We start from the raw sequence: 16,602 nt of genomic DNA, 5'->3' as shown, positions 1-16,602 counted from the left end.
TGCACTGTTCAACAAGGTGCAGTAAGGAGGGAGAAGGGGGGCTGCTTATTGGGATTCATCCTCCTGCTATGCCACTTGGTGTCAGACTCTAGGTTTGAGAAGTACAGCTATATGAAGTTGGGCCAAGGCAGCCTGATCAGCAGCTCCCACCCCACCCCACCAAGCTTGCAGCACATTGCCCGTCAGTACATATGGGTTGTTACTAAGAAGATGGGGTTGGAGATAACACTAAGGGAGATGGCTGTGGGGGAAGGGAGAGAACATGGTCAAGGGGGTTTTACCATTGGGGTGAGGGAAAGTACAATGTCTGCTTCCACTGCATTTGTTGAATACTTGCCCCTGTGCACAATTATATGTGAAAAGTACAGATTTCTTCACAAGATGATAATTCATCCAAAATTCTGCATTATCCAGGTGCACAGAATTTTCCCAGGAGTAAAAAGTCCCATTTTGACATTTCACAGTCAGCATGTTATAAATTTACCCTCCAAATGCCTTTTAAATTGCTATCATTATCATGTTTAGCCAACACACATTTACAATCCTGCCATAGTAGAATATCAGTATAGTTTGAATGGGTGCTAAATTTTTATGTAACACACAACATTGTGTGCCTGTGGCAGCCGTATCTCTTCTGCACCAAGATGTAGCTGTGCATACAGGCAGCTGATTTTCAGTTTAAGATAGCTCCAAGTCGTCATGTTGTCTTTCTGGTAATTTTATATTAGGGACATCTTGTACATTCCTTTCTAGTGAAACTTGGAGCAGCTTTCTGCCCCTGCAAAGATTCATGCTAGAAAGTTTACAGATTGTACCAGCTGGAAGTTCTCCTGAAGTAGGAGTTGGCAGGACACCTTTGTACATGACAGAAGAGTAGCTGAGAGAGGCCTAGATGCACTAAGAGGATCGGTAAGACCATGTGGGTCTTCACCAATCTGATCTTTTGGCTGATTCAGAAAGAGCTATTGATGCACTAAAAAGTCTGCATGCAAATGATTCACGTGGATATTCGTTGTAATCCCTGACTCTTCCATCCAATGATGGCTGCAAGAGCAACTCACACATGCGCAGAGCCGGCAGGGAAAGCTCAGAAAGCAGCCTCCTGCCACTCAACTATTTGGGGCAGGAAACCTTCTTTTTTTTTAATGGGCACAGATGCTGTGCGTGTTACACACACACAATATCTGTCCCATTTAAAAAGAAAAAAAAGCACCCCGTTCCCCCACTGTCAATGATGGCTCTCCCCGATGAACCAGCACCATGAACCAGCCTCCCCCCCCCCCAGTGCCAGTAAAAACAGCAGGAGGAATACCTACTTCCTCCTGCCATGCTGACCCCCGCTCAGGAAAGAAAATTGGCAGGAGGGATGCCCACTCCCTCCTGCCATGCCGACCACCACCCCCTCCCACAGCAGCGAAATGGCAGGAGGGATGCCCACTCCCGTGCCAGGTGCCCCCCCAAACATCCTTCCTCCCCCTCACCAAAAAAGGCAGGAGGGATGCCCACTTCCTCCTGCCACACAACAAATCAACATACGACAACCACACAATGCACTATATTTTTCAGTTACAGGATCCACAATTTGGAATGCCTAGCCTTTATATCTATATCAGACTACATATCTATATAAGTCTACATTAGACAAATTTAAATATGTGCTGAAAACTTTCCTTTTTAATGACACCTTTAAGTTTAGGACAATCTCTGATGACAGCAGAAACCTTTACCTTCCCTCCCTTTTCCCTTCTATACTATGATTTTTGGAGTTCCTATTATCCCTCTCTTTTAACCTTTCACCCTTTTTTAACCTTGTGTTTAAATTTGTGTTATGATTTTTCTCCCTTTCCTTTCCCTTTTAAGTATTTAAGCCTGAATAAAACTTGAAATAGGGGGTTAGGGAGCTTCTACCATGGAGGTATTTGAATGTCTCTCATATCTTCCTTATCATGCCTTTTCTCCAGGATATACATGCAATATTTATAGATCTAAATCTGTCCCCGTGTGCTTTAAGATAAAGACTACTGGCCATTTTTAGTAGCTGCTCTCTGGATCGACTCCAATAAATGATGTCTTGCCAGAGATTTATACAGAGGCTATATCACCCTTCCTTTTCCTCTGACTATCCCTATTCCTATGCGCCCAGACATCCTTCTGACTTTTACTGTTGCCTTATCTACCTTTTTTAGCTACCTTACTCATTGGGCTGTCAGAATAAAGATGTTTAAACTTGTCCTCCTCTCCTAAATGTCCACTCTGTTCACTAAACAAAAAGTAAATTGAGACACTGCCTTGCTTAGCTATATCAGAACCCCCTGCAAGCATCCCACAGTTGTGTACAGCATAAATACAGTTCTGGTGGTATGAGGAATAGACTTGGTAAAAATAAATGAGTCCATTTTAAGGCCAAATGGGATAGATACGTGGGATCTATTCACTGAGTTAGGTGGGGAAGGGTCATTGTGGTGGGCAGACTGGATGGGCCGTGGCCCTTATCTGCCGTCTATTTCTATGTTTCTATGTTACTAAAAATCAAACCATTTTAAATGAAAGTAAAACAAACCAAGGAACAGTCTAGGGCAAGGGCTCTTGCTGCAGTTTTCAGGCTATCTAGTTGAGTCAGGTTTTTAAGAAATCTACAATTAATATACATGGAATAGTATATGCAGATTATCTCTTGCATATTCATCGTGAATATCTTGAAAACCTGATTGGGCTGGATGTGCCTCTGAGGTAGGGTTGTCCCAAAAAACCCTAAAGTTGGAAAACCTGTGCAAATTGAAGTTTTTCTCATGAATTTGATTTTGCTTGAGCAGAAAATAATTTTTAAAGCCCATCCTGGAGTCGCTCAAAGCCACTGATTTACATAAAGCTCTGTTTTTCTAAAAATTTGATATTAGTATGGAGCAAATTTCTTGCTATTATGGCTATAACTTTTATGTTTTCACTTTCAGCAAGGATGCATTGATAAAAATACATTTTCTGCAAAAAAAATTCTAGTACTTTTTATTAAATGAACCTTCAATATCTGTTCTTTGTTTTGGAAAATAACAGAACTTTAACATATTTCGTTAATAGCTAAACATGTGCACTTTGGTAGAGTCAGAGATGGGCAGGATGCTTTATCCTGACTTTAGTTTGCACAGTTTTCCCTGCTCTGAGGACAAGAGAGCTTTAGAAAAAGAGAAACCAATAGGGCCAGTGAACAAGAGCTATTTTGAGCATTCGGATAGCATTTTTGCTTTAAGTTTTGGATGTTCCAGGTGTTTCTAGGTTGAGTACAGTCTGTACTGGCTTTACCTGGGTCATTAAGAATTGTGTTACAATCTGTAGGAGATGCTGGCAACAGCCAGGTCAGTGAGACCCAATCTCTATGTGATAGCCGAACTCTTCACGGGCAGCGAGTATATCGACAATGTATTTGTCAACCGCCTGGGAATTACCAGTCTGATTAGAGGTACAAAGAGCAACCTACAGTTTGTTGGGACTGCTGTGAAATGCTATGGTTTTCTTTGTATTGTAAAACTAACAATATGTTTACTTTTCCCCCCTCCCCCCCTTTTGTCCTTATATTCCTTGCAAACTCTGTTCTGTCTTTCTTCTTAACTTGCCTTTTGTGTGGTATCTTTAATTCTCATTTTGTATTGCCTTGGCTCTAATAAATTACTTCATGCACATACTTGATGTCCTTGCTTTGCTGACTTTTTTGGCATCTCTGTTCTTTGTGCTGCTCGGCATCACTACCATCCTGCCATCCATGCCTAGCTTTGTCTCTTATCCTGTCGCTTTTCTGTCCCTGCCCTGTTTTTGGCTTCAATGGCCGTACTTTCTGCAGTATATGCTGGACATGGCTAGAAAATTGCAACCGGATTTATATGTTGTGGCTGAGCTATTCACTGGAAGTGAGGAGTTGGACAATATCTTTGTGACTAGACTGGGCATAAGCTCCTTAATCAGAGGTAGGCTTGCTATGGGGCTGCATGTTTTCCAAAGGAGCATGAATGAGTCATTGATGATGAAACCAACACTCATGGAGACTTAGCAGTATTTACTATAGTTAACAATCACAGAGACCTGTTTACTAAGCTGCTTCATCACAATGAGGCTGAATAACACAAGTTATTTGGCCTCAAATGAGTTGTCGCATGCAAATGAATAAAATCAGCTGTAATATTGGCAAGCCTTGTGGTTCTCAGAAAACTGACTGCAGCTTAAGTTTATTTCCCCTGGGAGCATTGATTCACTAATGCTCGAGCCGATTTCTACTGGGACTATTAAAAAAAAAAAAAGCTTGACCCTGTCAACCTCTGCTGTGAAATCTCTGGTGGGCTAATAGTAATCCTGCTTTATCTTTCCCAACATCCTCATCTTCACCTTTTTAATTTTCAATATAATAAAGATATATTCATATTTTATATTCATATCTTATATATATATTAAAGATAATGAAGGGAATAGACTTAGTAGATAAAGACAGGTTCACCCTCTCCAAGGTAGGGAGAACGAGAGGGCACTCTCTAAAGTTAAAAGGGGATAGATTCCGTACAAACGTAAGGAAGTTCTTCTTCACACAGAGAGTGGTGGAAAACTGGAACTGGAACGCTCTTCCGGAGTCAGTTATAGGGGAAAACACCCTCCAGGGATTCAAGACAAAGTTAGACAAGTTCCTGCTAAACCAGAACATGTAATGTGCCCTTGCAGCAGTAGTAATCCTGCTACCCCTTCTGCTTTCATCTCTGCCCAGGATATACAGTATTATGCATTTAATAGACTAGTAGGCAGAAACTCCTATCCAAATCTGAGGCTCCTCCCCTTTGCACAAAGGCACCTCCCCAGCACTCTATAATAATCAGTCCCAAATCAATCCCTCTTCCATTTTTCCTGAAACTTACTTAGAATCCATGTAGGTACAGTTTGGGACAAGACTGATCCCGAACAGTACTATTGTTGAAAGTGGCACTCCTAGAAACCTACTGCCAGGGATTAAGCGGCCAAAATGACTTGGGGGAACCCCTAGTGATGTGTGTTAACATATTACTAGCAGGTTTTGAAGCTTGACAGTACCAGGACAGTTTTTCCTGGAAATCACTTATGGCCCCCACTGTAAACTGAAGAATTGTAAAATGTTGAAAGACGGATGTCTATAGGGAAGGGGTTAGGGTGCTTGGGGAAGTGCCTTATGCCTGCCAACCTATTACACTTCTAATACACTGGGTAAAGGTGCCTGTTGGGGTTGGACAGTGGAGATACTGCCACAAGTGGGCCTTGTTATTGAAAATGGTCAGGACTTCGACTCGGCTGTTTTGAAAACTAATAGGTCTCACTAGGTAGGGTGTGTGGAAGAGAGGACATCAGACCTACCACTAGCCCACTAGGGATTTTGAGATGACCGTATAGTTTGGTCTTGTACAGTGTAAATCGCAAAATGGCCAAAATGCTCCTAGCAAAGAGAAGGGTGTTGGCTATTTCCTGTATATTCCAGCAGGACTTTGCCCACTGTGATTGTTCACTGCAGAAAATACCACCAAGTAGAGTTAATGCACCTTTTAATGAATTAGGGCCAGCAGCAGATAAGTCCATTGGCCTTAAATTGTGTGTTTCCCTCTGTGGTTCAGTGACATTTTTGACAATGTATTTTGCCCATTTCCTAATGGTGAAACAACATGTAAATAAGAGGCTGACCCTGAGAACTTCAAACTTGCACATCTTTCTGTAATAGTATAGCTTATTTTACAATTAACTTATTATCCTCTCTTTGCTAAAGAAGTAAGAGGAATTTACCACAGCTGGAGAACTCCAAAAGATCTTTGAGTCAGGACTCGCAAGTTTTCCCCTTCCCAGGATACTTAAAAACCTGGCCTATAAACAGGGCTGGTATTAGACATGCCAAGGCCCAGGATGGAAATTTGAAAGGGAGCCCCAAAGCCTGCCAGCAGGGTACACCATCTTCTGTTTTGGGCAGGTTTTGGGATCCCTGTGGCATGGATGCTCAGGGCAGTTGCCCTGTTTGCACCGCCCCCCCCCCCCCCCCCCCACACACACACACACCAGCCTTTCATATGAAAGATCAGTTTCTGATGTAATGTGTCTAGGAGTCCTGATGAAAGGTTATATCCCCATGGTTGTGAATTGATTGGATAAGGATGTCATCTACATCTTTTAATTCCATCTCCTTCCCAGTGGGCTGTACTGCCACCTTCAGTTTTTCTTTCTGCAACCAAATTGAGAAGCTGTCTTTCTGATCTGCTCTGATTAATTTTATTATTTTTGAGATTTTAAAATCTGTTTTTGATGCTTTGGTACTGAGAGGACCCCATTCTTCGGGGCAGCTTTGCCTGGGAAAGGACACAGACTCCCTGAGAGCATTGGGCTTAAAGGGGGCTGGCTGCAACTTTTTTCTTCCCCCCCCCCAATCATCGTGGTGCATGGTTTAGTGGGGGGGGTCTAAGGACTCAGTCAGGCTTAACCTGACTGGCAGCACGAAGATCAAGATTTTTGGACCTGGGAAATCTGTTCTGAGATAGAAAGTCTTCTCCAATTCTTTCAACTGCAGTGAGTACAGGCTATTATAGCCTATGAGGGAAAATTGGGGGTGGGGGAGAGAATCTGAATTTGGTCATTTTAAGGAACTCCTACCTCCAGATCCCCCTTCCCTGAAATTTTTTTGAAATTCAGGGTTCTCTCTCATCCGTTTTTGGCATGAAATCGCTGCTGATCTACCCCTTTATCATGCCAGCTTTGCATTGGAAGGCAGCAGAGGAACATCCATATGCCATGGGGCACATGAGGGAAGGGCGGGAGCCATGTTTTTAGCCTCTCTGAGATCTCTAGGGCTGGAGAGCCTTAGGGGGCCCATGGCTTAGGAAAAATCCTGGAGTCTCTAAACAGTGATCGTCACCAAACGCAAGTGTGCAGAAACTGCAGAGCCCAAGAGAGGCCCATCTGAGTCTCTGCAGGGGTCCTTGAGGCCTTCTATTCAGGGTTTTACCCCATACTTTGTTAATATCTTATGGCAAGCCTACTTAACTTGCCTCACTTCAAAATGGAGACCGTTCAGTCATTGTGGTAATAGCTCTGGGGCAATTTTTGGCCTTACTGGATTTGATGGAGACTTAACTTCACATTCCCGAGTAGAAAATGATTCTTTGGCTTCGTACCCAGACATGACCAGATTTTTGAAGGGAATGCTCGGGTTGTGCCACCTGGACAGCAACCTTTCCCATCATGGAACCTTAACAGTTTTTTGAAGGAACTTAGTACGGCTCCATACGAGCCTCTTCAACAAGCATTGCTGATGGACCTCACAGTAAAGACTGTGTTTCTAGTAATGATCATTATCCCAGGACAAGCAGGCAGCATATTCTTAACGTATGGGTGACGTCACCGACGGAGCCCCGGTACGGACCTTTTTAACTAGAAAGTTCTAGTTGGCCGCACCGCGCATGCGCGAGTGCCTTCCCGCCCGACGGAGGAGTGCGTGGTCTCCAGTTTCTTCGTTTCCGCGGAGCGAAGAAGACGCATGTGGTTTCAACGGCTGTTGAACACTCCTTTTTTGCCTTCCCGCTCGCGTTATTTCTGATTTTTTCTACTTTTTTCCTTCGGATTTTCTCTTTTCTTTCTAATTGGTAAAAAAAAAAAAAAAAAAAACTTTCTTTTTTCCTTTATTTTTCAACCGGCCCCGGCGGGGCCTGTTGCCATCATACAAGCCTCCGGCTTTGATTTCGCGGAGGCCGTATTCCCCTTCATGCCCCCTCAGCCGGGTTTTAAGAAGTGCCAGCGGTGTGCACGCCCGATTTCCCTTTCGGACCCACACAACTGGTGCCTACAGTGCTTGGGTCCGGAACATCGGGCTGACACCTGCACCCGCTGCGCGACTCTCCAAAAACGCACACTTAAAAATAGACAAATCCAGCAGAATCTCCTCTTCGGCACCGGTTCTGCTATGGATCCGACCCCGACGTCGACGGCACCGCCGAAATCGGCACCATCAACATCGACACCACCTGATCCTTCTGCGGGGTCGATAGCGCCAGGTAAGCCGGCTAAGAAGCCTTCCACTTCCCTCGAGCGCCCTCCAGCCACGGCGGTGACACCGGTCCTTCCGACGTCCCGCAAGTCCCGTAAGCGCTCCGCTCCGATAACGGTGAGTGCCTCTTCATCGGCCTCCTCATCACCGGAGCGTAGAGCGGCACCTATGGTACCGAAGAAAAGTAAAACGGTACCGGTGCCCCCATTGGAGGACCGTATCTCGGCCATCCTCCAGACCAAATTGCAGGAACAGCTACAGCACCAGCTTCAGGAACTGCTTCCAACCCTGCTGGCACCACTCCTTCCGGTACCGGTCCGGCCCGAGCCTCGCACAACTACGCCAGTGGCCACCCCCTCGGTACCGATGAACACTTCGATGCCGGTCTTATCGGCACAGCCTACACTCCAGACCTGCGCGGTGGAGGACCCCTCCCGGCCCCAGGACCGACATCAATCGTCTCGGGACCGGGATCGGCACCACTCCTCCCGGGACAGAGATCGGCACCGGTCTTCATCTCCCGGCACCGTATCCATGAGATCTGGCAAGTCCCTTTCTAAAACCCGCCATGCTGAGCCGGCCATCAGGGACCCTGACTTATGGGAGCAATCCCCACTCGGTACCGAGGAGGATGCCTCTTCCACTGATGAGGAACCCTCCATGGCTGAATCCACCTCCAAACCCGAGCAGTCCTCATTTACAAAATTCCTTCGGGAGATGTCTGGGGCTCTCTCCATCCCACTTGAGTCCGACTCCAAGAAGTCCCAGGCCTTTCTAGAAGCCTTGGACTTCGATCAACCCCCCAAGGAGTTTCTCAAACTCCCCGTCCATGATATTCTACGGGAGACGTTTTATAAAAATTTGGAGAATCCCCTTACTGTTCCAGGTGCCCCTAAGAAACTGGACAGTTTATACCGGGTCATCCCTATCCCAGGATTTGATAAACCCCAGTTGCCACATGAGAGCCTCCTGGTAGAATCCACTCTCAAAAAATCCCATGGTTCCAGTGTCTATGCCTCCACCCCTCCTGGCAGAGAGGGTAAAACAATGGACAAATTTGGAAAGCGCCTGTACCAGAATGCCATGCTGGCTAGCAGAGCCAACAATTACTCATTTCATTTTTCCTTTTACATGAAATATCTGGTACAACAACTTTCTGCTCTGCAAAAGTATATTCCTGAACGCAAGGTTCCCTTATTTCAGCAACAAATTTCCACCCTCCTTCAGCTTAGGAAATTCATAGTACGCTCAATCTATGACTCCTTCGAGCTCTCCTCCCGAGCCTCTGCTCTGGCAGTGGCCATGCGACGCCTTGCCTGGCTGAGGGTATCTGACCTTGATGTGAACCACCAAGACCGCCTTGCCAACGCGCCCTGTCTTGGTGATGAACTTTTTGGGGAGTCTCTGGATACCACGACACAAAAACTTTCGGCTCATGAGACGAGATGGGACACCCTCATTAAGCCTAAAAAGAAGACTCCGCCAACACGACCATACAGACCTCAGTCATCTTACCAACGTCGTTTTTCTGCTAGGCCACTTAATCCTCCTCAACAACAATCTCGTCGGCCTCGCCAACAACAACAACAACACTCTCAGGCTCGCTCACAATCTCACCAGACAGCCAAGCCTCTCCCGCAAACTAAGCCTCCTCAGCCCTTTTGACGCCTTTCTCCAGGGCATAGCCAGTCTCCAACCCTCGCTGCCTCTGCCTCAACCTATCGGGGGCCGCCTCACCATCTTTCTACGACGCTGGGAGGCCATCACATCAGACCTGTGGGTTCTAAACATCATCCGTCACGGATACTCACTAAGGTTCCAGACTCTTCCTGCAGACCATCCTCCCGTAGAGTCTGCTTCTCACTCCTCCCAAACTCCACTCCTCCTCAGGGAGGTCCAATCCCTCCTCCTTCTCAATGCCATCGAAGAAGTTCCACCAGACCAAAGAGGTCAGGGATTTTACTCCCGCTACTTCTTAGTACCCAAGAAAACAGGGGATCTTCGTCCTATCCTCGACCTCAGGAACCTCAACAAGTGTTTGGTCAAGGAAAAGTTCAGGATGCTCTCCCTTGCCACACTTTATCCTCTTCTGTCTCAACACGACTGGCTATGTTCCCTGGACCTCAAGGAGGCCTACACTCACATCCCAATCCATCAGGCTTCACGTCGCTACCTCCGATTCCAGATACTGAATCACCACTATCAGTACAAAGTGCTACCCTTTGGTCTCGCATCATCACCCAGGGTGTTCACCAAGTGCCTGATTGTGGTAGCGGCCTGTCTCAGGTCCCACAACCTACAAGTGTTCCCCTACTTGGACGATTGGTTGGTGAAAGCAACAACCTCTCCACTTGTGCTGCAATCAACTCACCACACCATCTCCTTCCTCCATCTCTTGGGGTTCGAGATCAATTATCCCAAGTCGCATCTGCTTCCCACGCAGCGCCTTCAGTTCATCGGAGCTCTTCTCGATACCAACTTCATGAGAGCGTTCCTTCCTGCCGACCGGCACCGGACACTGCTCCGCCTCTGTCGACAGGTGCTACTCCAACCATCCATCCCTGCTCGCCAGATGATGATTCTTCTGGGTCACATGGCCTCGACAGTCCATGTAGTTCCTCTGGCGCGACTCCATCTGAGGATACCGCAATGGACTCTCGCCAACCAATGGTCACAGACCAGGGATCCTCTTTCTCATCCCATCTCTGTGACATCGTCTCTTCAGCAATCTCTTCAATGGTGGTTGACCTCCTCAAATCTTTCCAGGGGCCTCCTTTTTCATCCACCCCCTCATTCCATGATCATCACCACAGATGCCTCCCCCTATGCATGGGGAGCTCACATAGGGGATTTACGCACCCAGGGACTCTGGACCCCTCAGGAGCGTCAACATCACATCAATTTCCTGGAACTCAGAGCCATGTTTTATGCTCTCAAGGCCTTCCAGCACCTTCTCTATCCTCAGGTTCTTCTCCTGTGCACGGACAACCAGGTCGCCATGTACTACATCAACAAGCAAGGCGGCACCGGATCTCGTCTCCTTTGTCAGGAGGCCCTCCGAATTTGGACCTGGGCCACAGCCCACAATCTTTATCTCAAAGCGGTCTATATCCAGGGCGAACAGAACTCCCTGGCCGACCGGCTCAGCCGCATCCTTCAACCTCACGAGTGGACCCTGGATCCTCCCACTCTCCACTCCATCTTTGCTCGCTGGGGCACTCCGCAGGTGGACCTCTTTGCAGCTCCTCACAACCATCAGCTGCCCCAGTTCTGCTCCAGACTCTTCTCTCCACATCGTCTGGCCCCGGATGCATTCCTACTCGACTGGACGGATCGATTCCTCTATGCCTTCCCTCCACTTCCTCTGATGTTGCGGACCCTGTTCAAACTCCGCAAGGACAGAGCCACCATGATTCTCATCGCCCCTCGGTGGCCCAGGCAACACTGGTTCTCCCTCCTACTTCAACTCAGCTCCAGGGAGCCAATTCCTCTTCCTGTATTTCCTTCTCTGCTTACGCAGCAACATCAGTCTCTACTACATCCCAATCTGTCTTCCCTCCACCTGACAGCTTGGTTTCTCTCGGGCTGACCTCTCCAGAAAACCTGTCTCAGCCTGTCCGTCGCATTTTGGATGCCTCCAGGAAACCCTCCACACTCCAATGTTACCATCAGAAATGGACCCGATTCTCCTCTTGGTGCCTCCTGCATCATCACAATCCCACCTCATTGGCGGTGGAAACTGTACTGGACTATTTGCTCTCTCTGTCTAACGCTGGTCTCAAGTCTACCTCGATCAGAGTCCACCTCAGTGCCATCACTGCTTTTCACGAGCCTATCCTTGGAAAACCCCTCACGGCTCATCCTCTGGTTTCCCGGTTCATGAGAGGCCTCTTCAATATCAAACCACCTCTTCAGCCTCCCCCGGTCGTCTGGGACCTCAATGTGGTTTTGTCGGCCCTCATGAAACCCCCATTTGAGCCTCTGGCTACTACCTCGCTCAAACTTCTCACATGGAAGGTGCTTTTCCTCATTGCCATCACCTCTGCCAGGAGGGTTAGTGAGCTACATGCACTGGTCGCCGATCCACCATTCACTGTTTTTCACCATGACAAGGTGGTTCTGCGTACCCATCCTAAATTCCTTCCTAAGGTGGTTTCAGCCTTTCACCTCAACCAGTCCATCGTGCTACCTGTCTTCTTCCCAAAACCCCATTCTCATCCTGGGGAACAGGCTCTTCACACGCTGGATTGTAAGCGTGCCCTGGCGTACTACCTTGACCGTACCAGGGCTCACCGCTCCTCTCCTCAACTCTTTCTGACCTTCGATCCTAACCGTTTGGGTCACCCTGTATCTAAACGAACGCTGTCCAATTGGCTTGCTGCCTGTATTGCGTTCTGTTATGCTCGGGCCGGCCTGTCACTGGAAGGAGCTGTCACGGCCCATAAAGTCAGAGCTATGGCTGCTTCTGTGGCTTTCCTCCGTTCCACGCCTATTGAGGAAATCTGCAAGGCGGCCACTTGGTCTTCAGTTCACACATTCACTACTCACTACTGTCTGGATGCCTTCTCCAGACGGGATGGGCACTTTGGTCAATCTGTGTTACAAAATTTATTTTCCTAATGGCCAACCATCCCTCCTCCCTCTCTGTTAGCTTAGAGGTCACCCATACGTTAAGAATATGCTGCCTGCTTGTCCTGGGATAAAGCACAGTTACTTACCGTAACAGGTGTTATCCAGGGACAGCAGGCAGATATTCTTACGACCCACCCACCTCCCCGGGTTGGCTTCTTAGCTGGCTTATCCTAACTGGAGACCACGCACTCCTCCGTCGGGCGGGAAGGCACTCGCGCATGCGCGGTGCGGCCAACTAGAACTTTCTAGTTAAAAAGGTCCGTACCGGGGCTCCGTCGGTGACGTCACCCATACGTTAAGAATATCTGCCTGCTGTCCCTGGATAACACCTGTTACGGTAAGTAACTGTGCTTTTCTGCGAGAAGGGTCATAAGAATTGCCATACTGGGATAGACCGAAGGTCCTTTAATCCCAGTATCCTGTTTCCAACAGTGATCAGCCCAGGTCCCAAGTACCTAGCTAGATCCCAAATAGTAAAACAGATCTTATGCTGCATATCCTAGGAATAAGCAATGGATTTCCCCAAGCCATCTCAACAAGCACACTCATGCAGAGAACCATTTCTCAGGATCACAAAAATGGTTATTTCCCTGTGCACAGTCTTGTCTTTCCTGCCGAAGGTTGTTTCAGCCTTCCATGTTAACCAGGAGGTTCATTTACCCGCATTTCAGTTTACAGGTTTGGCAAAGCAAGATAAACTAGAAGAGCTTTGCTCCACTATTTGGAAAAGACCAATGAGTTTCGCATCTCAGACATCTTTTTGTTCTAACTAGTCAGGCTAGAATAAAGCAGACCAGTTTCCAAGGCATCTATTTCTAGATGGATCCATATGGCAATTTTGTTGGCATACATTAACTGTGGTAAACAACTTCTGGTCTTGGTGAGAGCCCACTCTACCAGAGGTGTAGCTTCTTTATGGACAAAGACTCAGGAAGTTCCACGCAAGGAGATACATAGGGCAGCTACATGGTCATCTCTCCATACATTTACAAAGTTTTACAGATAAATGTAGTGGCAAGTGAGGGCGCCTGCCTTTGGTTCCTTGTTTTTAAGGGCAGGCTCATGTGTCACACTAGACATAACATACTAGACATAACATCACCTTTCATCAGGACTCCTAGACACTTGACTATTTTAATGGCAGTAGCTTGAGCAATAATTCACACTATATTCACTTGCCCAAAGATTTATTAACATTGACTATTTATGAATTCTGGTTATTTTGCACTGCAGAGGCTATGAGTGCCTACAACAGTCATGAAGAGGGACGATTGGTTTATCGCTTTGGAGGAGAACCTGTTGGATCATTTGTTCAACCAAGTCTGAGGCCTCTGGTACCAGCTATTGCACATGCACTGTTCATGGATGTAACACATGACAATGAAAGTCCAATTCTGGTAAGAGTATGATCAGAAATGCCATCCTACCATACATTGTCTACCATACATTGTACAGGCTCTTTGTGGCTCATTGTTGCATGTGATTTGGGATTAAAGAAATGATAAAGCAATGCCTTGATTCTGTAAACGACGTCCCGATTGTAGGCAATAGACGTCCTACTGCTGTCTAACCAGCTAATCGGGATGAATGTTTCTAAAAAAAAAAAAAAAGCTCCCCAGGCAGGCCACCTACATTAGAGGAGCCTCCAGGAGCATAGGGAGGCCCGCAAGCCCACCTAACCTCATCTAAGGCTAGGTGTGGGCGTGGTTTGCCCCAGAAGTAGCCTTAGACGAATCTAGGTGGCCGTACGCGTCTCCCTAGGCCAGCGGGAGACGCGTACTATGTAGGCCAGCAAAATATTCTGAGACTAATATGCCTCCACTACATAAATTGTACTACTTAAAGAAGAAAAAGATAAAGCGATATTACAGTCCAGAGACTTGGATCTCACCAGAGTTTTAGAATCTTCAGAAATTGAAATCTCAGCGAGGGCTACTTTGTGAGTGACTTTTGTCTTTTTGCAAGACAAAGAAGCAGTTCCATGTCTATTCTACAGGACTGAGAATGTTGGATTCTAGGGTCACAAGATAGACATTTTTCCTGACATTTCAAAGTGAATGAAGTCAAGGTGATGAAAATTTTTGACTTATCATCATTCAGTCTTAAGTTTATGAGTTACTTTTCAACTTCGTTTTCCTTGTAAATGTTGCATTACTTATCAGGCAAATAGATATATTTTTTATGACCCAGATCGATTGCAATATTTTTTGGAAGGTAAGGTTGCCTTAAGAGCCCCAGACCCAACCATGACATCCGCTAACCAGGCTTAATTAATTAATTCAACAGAACTCTGTAATTTCCTATTGGCCGTGCGCTGCCCGACCGTGCTGTATATTTCTTATTTCAACTTCCCTTGATTGTGTATGGTTTCTCTCTCTTTTATTTATGGACTATGGTCATGGTAATATTAGGTGAGATTGGGATTGTTATTCCCTTTTCTCATCTTCTTTTTTCTTTAGTTATAATTCTTCATTATGTATATTGTATTTCCTTTGTTTTATGAAATTTTTAATAAACTTGAAACTTGAAAAAAACAAACAACATCTTTGAAATTATAAGTCTTTTTTTATATTTCCTGTTTAGAATAAGGGACAATTTTGAAACCCTGCACGAGGCTTGCAAGCCTGTCTTCAAAGGGAAGTTTTCCCCACCTGCTTTGTCTCTAAGACCACTCCTATTTATATGATACATAAAATAAAAACCAAACAAAATTCCTGTGCTGCAATACTTGGGCATTTATATCCACTCAGCTGAAGAGCCCTGTTCAGCCCTATCCACATTTTACCTGCTCTTTCGAGCAGGGATTGTTTTCTTATTCTTTGTGACTCTGTGCAGCGCTATAGAAATAATAGTAATAGTAGTACCTGGCTAACTAAAATAATTCCTCCCTTTATATGCCTACTGGAGTGTGTTTGTGTTTTTTTCTTTCTCACTGTGTGTGCTGATAAATAAAATAACCCTTAGAACTTGTTCTCATTTTCCCCTCCTCTAGCATCGTTCTGCCTATGATTCGCTTCCTAGTTCAGCCATTGTATCCATGGCTTGCTGTGCCACTGGAAGTACTCGAGGCTATGATGAGCTGGTACCACATCAGGTTAGTACCTGTATATTTTGAGTCTGTTTGTGTGTATTAAAGGAACTACAGTCAAACCTCGGTTTGCGAGTGTTTTGCAAGACAAGCAAAACACTCTTGCAAATCGTGCCTCGCAAACCGAGCGTTGACTCGATTTGCGAGCCCCCACCCCTGAGAACCAGCATCACCCCCCTCCCCTCGAGAACCGGCATCGCCCACCTGCCCACCCAAACCCTTACTGTGATCTGCCACCAGCACACAGGACATGCCGGTGCCAGAAGAGCCTGCCGCATGCCGCTGATCTCTGCTGGGCAGGGCCTTGAGCATCTGCTCATGCTCAAGACCTTCTGGCTCCTGCTCTCTCCCCTACGTGGAGATACTGCTAGGGGGGGGGATGGAGCGGGTCGGCTCTGGCTTTCGCTCCTCACATTCAACAGAATTATCACTATTAGGTCTTATCTCAACTATACAATACTACCATGATCATCAAAAATCTGTTATTCTAATTTCTCTCGACCTGTCTGCAGCCTTTGACACTATTGATCACTCTCTTCTTATTACCAGACTAAAAGACTGCAGTATTACAGGTTCCGCTCTTTCTTGGTTTATATCTTACTTTCACGAACGTAGCTCTAAAGTCCACGTAAAAAATGAAACTTCTTCAACCATATCACAAACCTTCGGAGTCCCACAAGGTTCAATTCTATCCCCATTACTATTTAATATTTTTCTATCTCCTCTTCTCACACTGGCACAATCTATAGGATTCACTATCTTCGCCTATGCAGATGATATACAACTTCTCCACCCAGTCAATACTTCAAACATCTCAGACATAAAAGATATAAACAATAAACTGGACACCATAAACGAC

The 16,602-nt window shown here is 46.2% G+C and overlaps 1 protein-coding gene across 6 annotated transcripts in view; it reads left to right on the top strand.

The window, feature by feature from the left end:
• The window catches only part of AGL (amylo-alpha-1, 6-glucosidase, 4-alpha-glucanotransferase), a 161,033-nt gene that overhangs the window by 79,787 nt on the left and 64,644 nt on the right, over nucleotides 1-16,602 (top strand). For 5 of the 6 annotated variants that reach the window (XM_033916342.1, XM_033916343.1, XM_033916340.1 and 2 more), the window contains exons 13-15: nucleotides 3,833-3,956; nucleotides 13,889-14,052; nucleotides 15,648-15,749. In XM_033916342.1, coding sequence (XP_033772233.1) covers nucleotides 3,833-3,956; nucleotides 13,889-14,052; nucleotides 15,648-15,749 — 390 coding nt within the window. Of the gene's footprint in view, nucleotides 1-3,330; nucleotides 3,455-3,832; nucleotides 3,957-13,888; nucleotides 14,053-15,647; nucleotides 15,750-16,602 lie in introns of all 6 variants that reach the window. The other variant, XM_033916344.1, reaches the window with a different exon arrangement.

Source organism: Geotrypetes seraphini, chromosome 12, assembly GCF_902459505.1.
Source record: "Geotrypetes seraphini chromosome 12, aGeoSer1.1, whole genome shotgun sequence".
Taxonomy (NCBI): domain Eukaryota; kingdom Metazoa; phylum Chordata; class Amphibia; order Gymnophiona; family Dermophiidae; genus Geotrypetes; species Geotrypetes seraphini.
Note: the sequence above shows the minus strand (reverse complement) of the source record. Positions and strands in the feature narration are given on the sequence as shown.